At 39.3% G+C, this 14,631-nt stretch overlaps 1 protein-coding gene across 1 annotated transcript; it reads right to left on the bottom strand.

The window, feature by feature from the left end:
* Window positions 1-2,128: 2,128 nt before the first annotated feature.
* Window positions 2,129-11,594, bottom strand: LOC6037939 (arf-GAP with coiled-coil, ANK repeat and PH domain-containing protein 2). The gene is given in 5 exon segments (XM_038266655.1): window positions 2,129-4,247; window positions 4,311-4,541; window positions 4,600-4,870; window positions 4,873-5,636; window positions 11,152-11,594. Coding segments are annotated over 5 exon segments (2,697 nt in total). The 5' UTR covers window positions 11,205-11,594; the 3' UTR covers window positions 2,129-2,869.
* Between the last annotated feature and the right edge of the window lie 3,037 nt (window positions 11,595-14,631).

Below are 14,631 nucleotides of genomic sequence, written 5' to 3'. Positions count from 1 at the left end.
CAAACAAGCTAAGATTGTTTAGAGGACAATTCACAGGGAAAATGAGAAATTATTCAAATAGATAAATAAAGAAAAGGCACATGATAAACAAAATTGACATCGCTGCCAAATTAAGGGAAAGCAGAAAGTATGTTATAGCAGCATCAATTGGTAAAATAGAGTGAAAAGCGTTGAGAAATAAGAGAATCAAATGAGTAAAATCGAAATCAAATGGAGGATAGTAAACAGATGCCGCGTTAGAAAATCAGTGAAACAAAATAAACAGAAGATAGGTGGTAGATGAAATGGAAAGAAGAGAACCCCCGTTCTGCGATGCTCAGGTACATCCACAGCAGTTGACTCAACATACTGCGAATCAAAACAATACCGTCTACAATCACAAATTACTTCCCTTTCCCACATTGTTGCGCCCCTTTCTTTTAGCCGTCTCGACTCTGACCCGCGGTGGTCAAAGGTTTACGATCCGTTTCCACAGGCCACCAGCTAGGTCATCATGAAAACCAAGCCAACGTGGAGGTAAGAAAATAGGACACTCGCAAGAAACCAGAGCTATACTGTTCTGATCAAAATAATTCGGATGATCTAACAGAACTACGGATGTAGTTAGTTACGCTCCTTCCAGGATGTTCCTTACGTGGACGTCAACCGAAGAGCACGCAACAAGGTCAGTGCCATTGCATGCTCTTAGGTATCAATCCTTGGCCTGCTTTAATTATTCAATAATTTAATAATTTAATAATTTGATAGTTTAATAATTTGGGAAAGTGTTTGAACATGCATTTTACACTTGTTCAGTTGTTTTGCAATCATTAATTTTCAAAAATAAAAAAAAATTGACGAACAAAAAATAGCGAAAAAAAACTTATACATCGAAATTTTTTTTTAGATCAGCTCAAACATGTTAAAAGATATTCTAAACGCAGAGAAACGCATTTTAAATTGATTTTAGGTGATTGTAAATTTCCATTGAAGTTTTGAAGTTTTTAGAAAGCATATTTTTTTGTCCCCTGATTTTTCGGACCAACCTTGAAGGGGTGGAGACAAAAACTTTAAATAAAATTTGTACCAGCCTAATTTTATAATTGAATGATTAATTAATTAAATAATTTCTTTTTATTTGAGCAATTCCAGCTCAAATCAGGAATTTTTCTGGTACTTTTGTACCCCACCCTCTCCGATTTCAATGAAACTTTGTAGACATGTTATACTAGGCCTATATAAGCCATTTTTATGTATATGGAGCCAATAGTACACGAAAATAACATTTGAGAAGGGCGTATGGTATTTAAATACTTTTGTACATATTTTGTAATTTAAAAATTACTGTATCTCGAAGCCGTTGCATCGTATCAAAAAGTGGTCAAAGACAAACTTGTAGGAAATTGGACGGGCTTTCAAAAAAAAAAAAAAAAAAATACACTGAAACAAAAATACACGCCACTTCTATGAAATTTTTCAGTTTTTAAGTTTAAGAGTTAAATTTGATGGTGATGTCACGATTTTTTTTCGCTCAAATTTTTTGAGGAAATAGCCTAAAATGTTACAAAAAGACTCACGAAAAATGCAGGATGGTATAAAAAAAAAAATACAAAAATCATTTACTACAACTGTTTTTTTAAGTGGTCTAAACGTCAAAATTTTTCAAAAGCTATAGTGGGAATCGATTCCCCAGACAATTTTACATTGAAAGTCTCCATATTGACCATTGTCCTAAGTCCAATCCTTGGGAAGATACAGTGGTTTTAAAAATAAAAATGTTGAAAAAATAGGTTTTTTGGTGGTTTTTGCAAATTTCTATATGACAGACTTGGTTTTTCAGTCTCGTAAATATTTTTACCGGAAAGCTCGTCCAATTTTCCATAAGTTTGTCTAAACGACTAATTTTTACTGAAAAAGACAGTTTTACAGTGGAAGGTGCTAATTTTAGGGGATCTAGAATGGTTCAAAAGTGTTTTGGAAATTTTAAATCCAAGATGGCGGCTAAAATGGCTGTGATGAAATATTGAGATCAACCACTACAATTTTACAAAATTCGAATTTTCCGGAGAAGTAAAGTTAAAAAATGCAGGGTTGCCAAACGCCTAATAAGCATGGATTGTCATCGTTAAAATTACCACGTCCCAAACGATTGTAGTTTTAGCTGTTTCACTTTATTCTGTATACTTTGTTTTGTTGTATATTTCGATTACTCTGTGGATTGTTATATTCATTGTCAGTGTTAAAGGTGTGTGTAGTTTGTATGTGTGTATATATATTTTAGTGTATAGCTCTCTTCTTTGTTCATACTCGTTCCTCTCAGCTGGAAAGTTGTTTCAACTTATATCAAGTGAGAGTATGTTTTATACGGTCAAAATCAACGGTCCTAGTAACTTTAGTCTAGCAACGAATATGTATTTGTAACCTTCTTCCCGCTTCAAACTGCAACAAACACTAACAAATTTCTAGCAAAATTTCAAAGAGATTCAACGGCGATGTTTTTTTGTTTCGAATAAAATTCAAGTTCAACTTTAATGACTACGGTTACGATACGCTATGGATATTTTTTTTTTCCTGGGTAAACTTTAAACACGATAAACACTAACGGCTAATAAAATTCTTTTCGCTTGATGTCCAAAACGCGCTAGGATTTGTTCGGTCCGGTACCGATCTATTGGAATGACATGGGAAGGAAGCGCTAACAGGTGGGGAAGGAAAACAAGCAAGCATGCTTCACAATACTGCCACAGTGGAGAGAAGTGGTGGAGAAATCGAAGATCTTTCGTAAAATTTTCAAATAAATTAGAGTTTTATCGTTGTTTGCTATCACGCGCGATGCTCAACCAATCATCATCATACTAAATGCTATAAGTACACGCCCGCTTACCTTCATCTACTCGTCGTGCACTTCCGGAGCGACGGCAGCCGCGTCCAGATCGGTAACGACCACGGTGGAAGCACTGGAGCTGATGCTGGAGTCGGCGGTGGGTGTGGTGGCATTTCGATTTCGCTGCAGCCGCTGCGGCTGGTTCGAGGTGAGGTGCGAAAAGTCGTTCATGACCGCGGCGTACGTCGAGTCTCCGCCGGAGTAGCTTTCGCCGTCCTCGCCGTGGCCGATCTCGTCGTTGAGTTGGGCCAACCGCAGCAGGGTTACGATGTCGGCGTCGGTTTTGTCTACGGCGATGTCTATTGGGAGTTTTCCGTTGGTGGCGGCGACGTCGTATTTGGCCTTGTGCTTGAGCAGCAGGTAGACTTGGGCCGTGGAACCGTTTTCGGTGGCTAGGTAGAGCGCGGTGTAGCCGTTAAGGTCGACGGCGTTGATGTTGCACCCGTTGAGCAGGAGAAACTCGCAGGACATTACCGAACCGGACAGGATTGCCGCATGCAAGGCAGTTCTGTCGTGCTCGTCCGGATTGCGCCAGTTTTTGTCCGCGCCGAGGGCCATCGCCTGGCACATCACTGGCAAGTTGTGGCCGCTGGCCGCCTTGAACAGCAGGTAGTTTGGGTTCAACTTTTCAAACTCCTCGCACTCCATTATGCCGTTGTCCTCCTCGCCGCTGGTCGATTCCTGGTCCGAGTTTAGCAGCAGCAAGTTCTCATCCGTCAAATTGTGGTTATTTTCAATGATGTTGTCTCCAATCAGCAGAATATCGTTAAACTTCTTTGGAATGTTCAAATTTACATCTTTCTCGTCGGCGTCGGGATCCGTGTCGGTGTTCCCGCCACTGGACGGACCCTCGCCCTCCTCATCGATTGTCTTCTTGCGCAGCAACTTCCGGTAGCTTCTACGGCGCAGCTTTTTAATGCTCCACTTTTCCGGATATTTCGAACTATCGTTGTCCAAACTCTTGAACGACAACGTCGAAGATGAAGTGCTCGTCGGCGTCGGGTCCATTCCCAGCCCGCTGGCACTGTCCAAAGGAAGCACAAATTTCCGCTCGATGTACTTGGCCCTAATCCAAGCCTCCCGGATCGATATCTCGCAGTTGTCCGTCGCCCGATCGAACCGGTTCACCTTGGCCGTGTTCGCCTCGTAAACCCGATTAATCACGTCGTTTCCCAGCTCGATCATCACGCGCAGAATCTCCGGCTCCCAAACGTCCAGCGTGAGCGAGCGCACCTTGCTGTAGTGCACGCCCAGACTCCGATGCACGCCGGAACACGCGATGCACAGCGTTATCCCGAGGTTTATCGACGCCCACTTGGGATCCGAGTTTCCACAGTCGCAGCAGCGTGAATTGCCCGGAATTCGCAAGATCTGGGTCCAATTGCTAGAAAGAAGAAAGGAATTTGAACCCAAACACAAACCAAAACCAAACCACCAAAAATCTCACATCTTCTTCACCGGCTTCCGCGGGTTACGCTGCAGTCCGTCGCTACCAATCCCTCCAAATTCACCACCGCTGCCGCCCGGAGCGTTCTCGTTCGTCGGCGACTGGCTCGCGATGCCCCGCATATCGTTGCTGTACGGACTGTGGTGCTGAATGGCCGAGTCGATGCCCTTCTGCAGCGCCTTGAACCACGCCTTCAACATACCTTCCGAGTCGGCCTGCAAGATGTGTGACCTGAAAAAAAGGCAATCACTTTAAAATTTTAAGCTAAAAAGCACAACAATCAACCTACTTGGTGGGTGAAATGACCTCAAAGCAGAACCGCCGGTCCGAGTCGGCCAGCAGCCGAACCGTGCACAGCCGCAAATCCTCCTCCATCACGGTGGGCAACTCCTCGCCCGTTCGCTTCCGATAAAACAGCTTATTATCCCGCATGCAGAACCAGCGCCGATTCCACGTCTTGAACGCGTTCGAGGTTCGCTTAAACAGATACCCCTCCATGTAGTTCGGCGGTCGATTCGTGTACGGCTGCTGCTGGGAGGAACTCGGTTCGCCACCACCCCAGAAGCATTCGAGATTAGCGACGGCGTTCCTCCTCCGCTCGACAGCGACGCAAGCGATTTCTCCCCGTTATCCGCCAGCTCGTTGACGCACGTGTGACGATTCTGCATCTGCTTGTCCAGCAGGTTGTATTCGCCGCGCATATTTCCAATTTCCACGTCCAGCGTCTTAAAAAACTCACCAAAGTCCTCGCACAAGTCCGAACCCTGGTGGAAGTACGTACTGCACGCCTGAATGTAACTCAACAGCGTCGAAAGAATCTCGTGCCGCTTGCGGTTCTGCAGCATCGTTATATAATTCACGTAATCCAGCGCGGCGTGGTTAAAGCAAGACTTGGTAGCAGAGAGCAAATTTTCCGCCTCGACAATGTCCACCGGCCGGTTCTTGTTCACCTGGGAGTTCTTGTACACCGCCACGTCCATATTCTCCGACACCTTGGTAAAGATCTGCTTGTAGTCCTTGACCTCCTTCACGTCCTTCTTCAAAAAGCTCGTCAAATTCTTCAACACCGTCCTGTTGGCCTGGTCCAGCAGCGTCGTGTGGAACTTGTTCATCTCCTGCAAGCAGTGAATCAGCTTGGCCAGCGCATTCGTCGACGATTTGTCGTCCTGGAAGTGCTTCTGCAGGTCCCACAGCGAGGTGGCGAACGCGCTCTGGTTGCGGATGTACTCCTTGCCGCTGTCCACCGCCAGGCTGCACATCTTGATGATCTTCTCCAGCTTCTGCTCCAGGTGGTCAATCTCGGATTCCTCCTGTTCCAGGCGTAGCCTGCAAGATTGGGGAAAGAATAAACTTTAGAAACGTTACTTAATTCTGGGTCATAATAATGGGCTAACCCTCTACTGCCAATTTTTATTTTTTCCCCCTTGTTCATGAGGGCATTTTGAGGAATTTTTATTTTACGGTAAACTTCACTTCGCTTATTTTAAGTTTGTTCTTTCAGTTTCAATATTTCTATATACATTTATCTTGTTTTGTTTATGAGTTCTGTGCGGGCAGCGAGGACATAAGGTTGATTTTTTTCGGTTTCTTTAAAAAAAAATGCGATCGGATCGGATCGATCATGTTTTTCGGTGTTCCCACTAGCAATGATAATATCAATCTTTTCTCTATCATCGTTGATCGAAAGGCACGCCGCCGGTTGAGTACATCGCAGTAATTGTATTGAAAATACATATTTTTTTTCGTTACATACGTTTATGTGGCGTCCTGAGTTTGTTCCTTTTATTTTTTAGTAGTATCGGACTAACATTCCCATCCACTTCCCCGTGATCTTAACACTAGTCGTGGCTGGCACCGTTATTGACCAGTATGATAAGGGCCTTTGAAAGCTGCGAAGTGGTGATGATTGATTCTTAATTTTCATTTGATTTCATGGACCTCACCATGGAGCAATTTTTGGAGGTCCTGTTCAATAACGGGGAAGCAACTAAGGGTAACCTCACGGCGTGTTTTCTAGAACAACTTTATCAGGAAAAAAATAGTCATCGCCACTTTCAAATGTGTCTTACAGGAAATTTTCTCAGCTTTCCAATGCTTCTAAAAGCGAAATGTTTCATCGGGAAATTTCTGAGATATCTCTATTTTATGTTTTTTGGTTTTAAATTCCTTTATTATTTATTGGAAACTTTATACTAAAAGTTCAGAAAACTTGATGTGTTTCATGAGTCATTTACTCATCAAAATGTTTGCAGATTTTGATGAGTAAGACAAGAAACAACTTTGTAGAAGGTTACAAACCGCTAAACATTTTGAAAATTATGTTTTGTCTAATTTTTTGAATATATGGGATTTATTCAGAAATTAAAATCATAAAACAGTGTAAAAATGTATCTTTTACAAGAATTATTTGATAATTACATATTTTTTGTGTACAAATATCACGTGTCTACTCTGATTTGGCTTGTTCAACGGAAACTTTGGCAGGTTTGTGATTGTTAATGGTTTTATTGAATTTTAATGAATAAATTTGATATTTTCTTAAGCAAAGACTAACCAGGAACATAAATACAAATATGATTTGAAATCGAAAATGTACTACATATTGCTGTAGCAAGCTTCAAAAGTCATATTTTCATGAGTATAAAATAAAGATAAAATTTTATTAAATTTTTTCTGTAGAAAAGCACTTAAAAGTAGCAATAAAATACCGTCACAAACATTTATTTTGAACTAACATTAAATAGTATTTTAATAAAAAAAAATCCAACAGAAATCAAGACATATATTTTTTTAAGATGAGATTGAAGATGAGAGTCTTATAAACTTCTAAAATATTGCTAATTCCTTGATCATTTAATACAAAAAAACTGAAACAATCATTTCATACTAATGAAAAGTATTTCTCCTAAAGCTAGCTACAGTAATTTGCAGTATAATTTCGAGTATAAAGCATGTTTTGAATCCATGCTACTAGTTAGTGTTTGATTAAGGAAATATGATATTTATTCTTAAAAATCTTGTAATACCCTATAAATCTCAAACCTGTAGAAATTTCGGTTGTATCAGCTAATTCCAAGCTGAATCAGAGCAGATCAGTGTTATTTGTACACAACAATGATGTAATAATCTATTTGTTCTTGTAAAAATAAAATTTCAAAACGGTTTTATTATTTTATTATTTGAATTAATCCCACATATTCAAATATTCGGTTAAAACTTAATTTTCAAAATGTTTAGCGGTTTGCAACCTTCTACAAAGTTGTTTCTTGTCTTATTTTGTACATTTTGGTCAGTAAAATATACATGAAACACATCATTTGCCATGTTTCCTGGACTGTTATTTAAAAGTTTCCAATAAATGATCAAGGATTTTAAAAGAAAAAAACTTAAAATAGAGATATCTCAGAAATTTCCCGATGAAACATTTCGCTCTTAGAAGCATTGGAAAGCTGAGAAAATTTCCTATAAGACACTTTTGAAAGTGGTGATGACTATTTTTTCTCCTTAAGGTTCCCCAGAAAACACGCCGTGAACCTTCCATCGGATGAGGAAGTAAAATGTCGGTCCCGGCCTTGGTTGTTAGGCCGTTAAGTCATTCCAGGTGTAGGAGTCGTCTCCATGCCATTAGTACAAACAACACACCAAACCAAGCCTACTCCGGTGGAATCGCTGGCGGCGGTTGGACTCGCAATCCAAAGGTCGTCAGTTCAAACACTGGGGTGGAAGGTTCCTTGGAGTAAAAGAGGTTTGGGTGCCCTCCCCATTCAAGCCTTCGGACTCCTAGATTCGAGCAGAAACTTGCAATAGAGACCACAAAAGACCCGGGGGTCGTTAATGTGGATGGTTTGATTTTGAACTAAGGGTAGACACCAATGCACATGCTAATGCGTTTATATTGTTTTGTTAATGTTTTTTTTTTGTAGTTTTATGTCTATCCTATAAAACCTTCAATCTATAGAAATATTTTTTGCTTTTTTCATATTTTTTCAGCCATTTTTTTTTTGTTTCTTTTTTGCATTTATTGATTAAAATTAAACCATTGCACAACTGCAAAATTAAATGGAAAATGGATTCAGAAGATTTCAGGAAAACCATTTGAAAAGGTCGCATAAGCATTTTGACAGCTAGACCTGTTTTACAAATTTCGAGACAAAAAGTATTGGCCGTTTCTTTTAAAGGCACACGCCGCGCGGCATCTCAGAATAAGCCATAGACATTGTTGCCAGCGATTTTTTGCACTTTTGGTTCAATAAAAACATACCTATCAACAATGCCAGGCGATTCGAAGAAGAAGATCAACAAAAACAAAACGCGCCGAGGCTGGTTTGCCTAGGGACCAACATAGGGAAATGAAATGTTCTGGGAGAAATTTCAAACACTCAAAGTCATTCAAAATTAAGGTTGAAAAACTTGTAGTTTTTCTTTGGTGTTGGCACTTTTCTTGTACCGAACAAGCACAAACATAACAAAAACTATCAGATTATTATCAACAACAGTTTTACAATACTTTTGATTGTTATAAGTCTCCGTTTTTTTTTTTTTTGCCAAAATGATTTTAAATTGATTCCGACCTTGTTCCTTGTTGCTCGATTGGAACCCCGATTTGACAGTTCGATTGGAACCCTGAGAGTGACATTTCACCTCTCCATATAGGCTCTCTAGGTTTGCCGCGTGTCTTTTTCGAGAATACGCGCAATAACTATTTCCTTAAAACTAGAAATGTAAAACAATATTTAGCAGGCCTCCATTGTTGGTTTTGTTGAAAAGTTAGTTGTTGTCTCGGAATTTGAAAAAACAGGTACAAATGTCAAAATGATTATGCGCCCTTTTCAAATGTTGCTCAAGAGTTGTTGTGAAAGAAAAAGGGCAACTTGAATTTGGGTGTTTTTGAAAATCTTACTTTTTCAGAAATATTCATGGGATTTTTTTGTCTTCTAAAAAATTGTTGGACTTGCCAATCCAAGCAACTTTGTCGAAGACACCAACATTTTTATCTAGTAATCTACGCCTTCTGCGACCAAATTTCTATAGCAACGCGAGAAAAGGGCGGATAAGCATTTTTACAGCTGAAAATATTTTGTAAATTCGAAAAAAAACTAAAGCTCTTTTACAAAACTTAAAATTTATAGTCTATTTTATACACGCAGAAAAATATTTTGTAGAATCAGCCTGTACGAGGTTTGATTCAACAAAATTGTTGTTGAATATAATCAACGCCGATTTTGCGTTGAAACAAACCTTGATTTTCTCCATTTCCCAAAATCTTTTGTTGTTTTGAAAACGTTGCTTTGACGTTTAGCGTTGATTCAACAAAAATCTTGATTTTCAAATCAACAAAACGGTTTGTTGATTCAAATATGCCTTATTTTTCTGCGTGTAGCTCTAGCTGTCAAAATGCTTATGCGCTCTTTTCAAATGTTGCTCCAGATTAAAGAAAGCATCAGAGCAAACTTTTTAAAAGCAGTTTTTTTGAACGTAGCAATTCAGGGCAAAGTTTTAGAGAAAGTAGTTAATGTTCGTCGCACTTTTAGAACTCTATAAACCAAAAAAAAAAAAACGTTTCCAATTTGTCAAAGTTAAAATTACAAGGTCATAAAAGTTACAGCAATTTAAGGTGAAAAAAAAAGATGCAATTTTAAAACTCAAATGTCTTGAAAAATGGCAAATCAAATTTAAACGCCTGGTTGCATTTAAAAGGTGATCTAGAACGACAAATGCTGAAAAAATATCTGAGAGATTTTTCTTCAAACTCAAGGTACAGTCTTCCCACATATTCGGAACAGTTTAAAGACTGCCCAATGTTTGAAAACCATAGAAAATCGATAATTGAACATATTTTGTACAAAACAATGACTTAAAACGCTGAAAACAATAAATTCTTATGTCCACTATGGTCAAGTCAAGTCAGAGAGGTTGAAGAAAAGCCCCAAGAAATCGCTCCCTCTCCTTTGTTCTGCTGTTCGTAAAGTTGTTTCTTGACCCCTTTGCTTCCGATCTGCATACTAGCCTTAAAACGAGAGAATGACCTTAACAAGGTCCTAAAAATAGTAGGGTCAAAAGAAAAGTTGCATTGACATTACCACACTATTGACAAATTGGGTCCTAAAATGAAGCTTAGATTGCTGATATTATTGTTTACAGTGATAAAGCTTATTTTTCTGAGTACAATGACCCATTGCACGACCACAAAGAGTTAAAAATGGATTTTTGAATCAATTTTGAAAAATTAACCCCGCGGTTCTTCTTGACAGAAAAGCTCCTACTTGACAGCTCTTTCCAAGGGGACCATAGTTGATCCATCGAAAAAATGTTGTCTAGACAAAAAAAAAATTGCGTTAAAATGAAAAAAAGTGATCAGAAATGGTTTTTAATCGTGTTTTTTACCGTTGTACATAAAAAATTACATAGGGCTTTAGTACCCAATTACCACAAGTGTTCTGAGTTTGTGAGTGTTCCGAATATGTGGGATGACTGTATCTACATTTTATGGGAAAAGTGTTTGGGATCACCCTAGTAAAATTCAAATATTGTCCAGCTGCATGTTTTTCCATGTTATTTAGCTCGCTGAATCTGCCCTCAGAATTGAGCCAAAGTGTGAAATATAAAATATCTATGTTTGGGTTTCTACATAGAAACCCAAAATATGACCAAAAATCGATATCCCTTTGGCTTTGGGAAATTTGAATTTATTTGCGTTTTCAAAATAAAGATTAAATTGAATCCAAAATTACCCGCCCACAGTGACGAGCTCCAAAACGCAACGAAGAAGAACTTGACTTTACAACAACAAAGAATTTCTTTTTTTATGAGACATCACAACACATCCCCCAAAAGAACTTGCCTGAACTTGGGCGAATCCTTGAGGCACTCGCTGAAGTCGATTTTACACGTCATGATGCTCTGGGTCGGCTCCGTTCGAGATTACAGCATGTCTTGGTCCGGACAACCTGGAACTCCAGCTATAATTGGTTCCCCGAACTTCCTTCTCCTTCTTCTCCCGCTCGCGGGAGGAGGAACTGAGCGATGACGAATGCAAAAAGGGCACGGCTATCGCACAAAACTACGACGAAACACGGGAACATGCACTCCGGGACCAGACCCACCGAAACACGGAAAATGCAACGAAAACTGCGGAAATAACACGAAACGGCCAATGTTATGCAAAAAACTTTCACTTGCCAGAGAGCGCGACTGCAAAAGCAAAATGCGACCAGACAAACCAGCGAACGAACGAACGAAGAAGTGTATCGCGATTTTACGATGCGTAGAGGAGCTGTCAAAAAGTGCTGTTTTATGAATGAGTCATCTGGCTGAGGCAGCGTTGAATGAACGCGCGAGTGAACACCGTGCACCGTAGCGGAGCGATTTAGGGCGGGTTAGTTTTATTTGATAATTTCCGGGAGTTTACGGTTCAATTACAAAAAAAAAAAAAAATCAAAACGGGAAAACGGTTTTTGATACACTCAACCCCCGGTGGTTGGTCACTTTTTCGTTTGACACTTTTTTAGTTTGTACCCCGTTGGTTGGTCAAAGTCAAAATAAAAAGTGACGAACTGTCACTTTTTACACTGCGCTCACGCACACTATAAAACAAACGGTTGGTAGTGTGTGTGAACTCCGTGTAGAAGGTGTGTCAAACTAAAACGTGACCCCGTTCGTTTGACAACAGTTGGTGTCAAACCATCGGGGTTTGAGTGTATATAGGAGTTTTCAGATCGATTCTCGTTCAATTTACAAATTATTAAGTGTAAAAAAGCTTATTCATCTGCACGTAATGCTCTTTACTGAAAAACTGTGTGTTTTTTTACTCTTTTAAAGTCTCGCCTTAATATTTAAAAGGTCCTAAACGCCTTTTGTATTCTAAGTAACTTTTCTATCGATTTTTGTTCAATTTACGAATTCCTTACTTTTACTGCTCGTACAACCTCCGGGTCATGAACTGTCTCCGACCCACAGGATCTAGCCAGCCTTGGCGACTTTTAGAGTGCTTGGCTTGCCGAAGAGTTGAGCCAGCTCGTGGTTAATCCTTCTCCACCGTACTTTGTTTCCACGTACACCGTCAAATAACGATTTGTTGCATTTTCAAAAACCTCATGAGCTCATAGTCCGTGTTCCAGGAAAAGGCTAGTACGCTGATCGGAAGGAAAGGGGTCAAGAAACAGCTTTACGAACAGCAGAACAAAGAAGAGGGAACGATTTCTTGGGGCTTTTCTTCACCCTCTCTGGCTTGCTTACTCTGCCGCTGTTGCCCATTTGAAATTTATCTTGACCGATTCCTTCCGAAGTGCGTATACCGCTAAACAACGTTGCCGAAGAGTGCGAAAAGATTCGTCTACTATTTAAGAGCGAGTCCACGAGCAAAGCATACCCATCTCGCATCGATCTCACCAATCTGCCTGAAATTTTCAGGGGTTGTTTGTACATATAAAACTAGCATCTGGCCAAAATATGAGCACTCTAGGTCAAAGGGAAGTGGGGCAAATCGGGACACAAAGTTTAAAGGTTCAAAAACGTCACAAATCTTAAAAAGGCAAAATTCAATTTATTTTCAAAATTCAAAATGCATCTGAAAGGGCTTAAAAAATGCAACAAAATGCAGGGTAGAACATCCCAATTGGTTAAATCTAAAGGGAGTTATTGGCATTTTAGTAAAAAAATTGCATAATTTTCAAACTCAAATAAAAAACGTTACTTAATCCACCCTTAGGTGGTTGGTGCCTTCCTCTCATTCAAAGGGTAATGCTATCCAAAATAGACACGCTCGTGGGAAGGTTTTTAAATTATCTATCCAAAGATAGGTCGCATGATATATTTGGAATACGTTTTCATCTAAATATCTGAGAACTAGCCTCCAAAAAGTGTATAAATAACTCTTAAGTGCTTATAACTTTTGATAGGGTTGTCAGATCTTCAGTGTTTTGGACGCGTTGGAAAGATCTTTTGATTACCTGTTCAACGACGGGTTGCATGATAGATCCGGACAACGTTTTCATCGTGATATCTGAGATCCGGCTTCCAAAAGTGCATAAATAACACTTAATTGCTAATAACTTTTGATAGGGTTGTCAGATCTTCAATGTATTGGTCGCGTTGGAAAGGTCTTTTAAATACCTTTCTAAAATGTATAACATGCTGGGGTTTCTTACAAAACCACCCTTTTACAATCTTCCGGACTTTAGTCAAAATCGTTTTTAGCATAACTTTTGAAGTACTTTACTAAACTTCATAATTTTCAATAGGGACTTATGGGACCCCAAGACGAATCGAATGAGACCAAAACGGTCCAAATCGGTTAAGCCAGTGCTGAGATAATCGAGTGCATATTTTTGGTGCACAGACCCACATCCCTACACACACACACACACACAGACATTTGCTCAGAATTCGATTCTGTGTCGATAGGTATACATGAAGGTGGGTCTAGGAGGTCTAATTGAGAAGTTCAGTTTTCGAGTGATTTTATAGCCTTTCCTCAGTAAGGTGAGGAAGGCAAAAGTGTTCCATCCAGATATCAATTCGGTTCGACCTGCAGCTTGTAGGGGAAATCTGAGACTACCATCTGAGACTGAGAACGCTTTGGGTAAGGCAGTTTGACGTATTAAATAAACACTTTTACTTTTAGTGAATTTTTTGGTTGTAAATTTTTGCTCGGGAGACCCCTTAGATCCCATTTTCTGGTGATAATTTTATCATATTCGTATTCCTGAGACAATTTTACAATAGAAACATGCGTAAAAATGTTTATTTTGATCCATTTTAACCCTTTAAAAAATAAAAGTTAAAAAAAAAATTAAAAAGCTGCTTTTTCTGGTGTCGTCTAGTATCCTTGGAAACGAGCTTGATTTTCAATAAATGTGAATCGAAGATTTTTTTAAACTTTTATTTTTTAAAGGGTTAAAATGGATCAAAATAAACATGTTTACGCATGTTTCTATTGTAAAATTGTCTCAGGAACACGAACATGATAAAATTTTTACCAGAAAATGGGATCCAAGGGGTCCCCCGAGCAAGAATTTACAACCAAAAAATTCACTAAAAGTAAAAGTGTCTATTTAATATTTTAAGCTGCCTTACCCAAAGCGTTCTCAGTCTCAGATGGTAGTTCCAGATGTCCCCTACAAGCTGCAGGTCGAACCGAGTTGATATCTGGATGGAACACTTTTTTATTTGAGTTTGAAAATTATGCTATTTTTTCACTAAAATGCCAATAACTCCCTTTAGAAATAACCAATTGAGATGCTCTACCCTGCATTTTGTTGCATTTTTCAAGCCCTTTTAGATGCATTTTGAATTTTGAAAATTTTGCCTAAGTTATAGCCTT

Source organism: Culex quinquefasciatus, chromosome 1, assembly GCF_015732765.1.
Source record: "Culex quinquefasciatus strain JHB chromosome 1, VPISU_Cqui_1.0_pri_paternal, whole genome shotgun sequence".
Taxonomy (NCBI): Eukaryota; Metazoa; Arthropoda; class Insecta; order Diptera; family Culicidae; genus Culex; species Culex quinquefasciatus.
The sequence above is the reverse complement of the archived record's forward strand: the minus strand, read 5'-3'. Positions and strand labels throughout refer to the sequence as shown.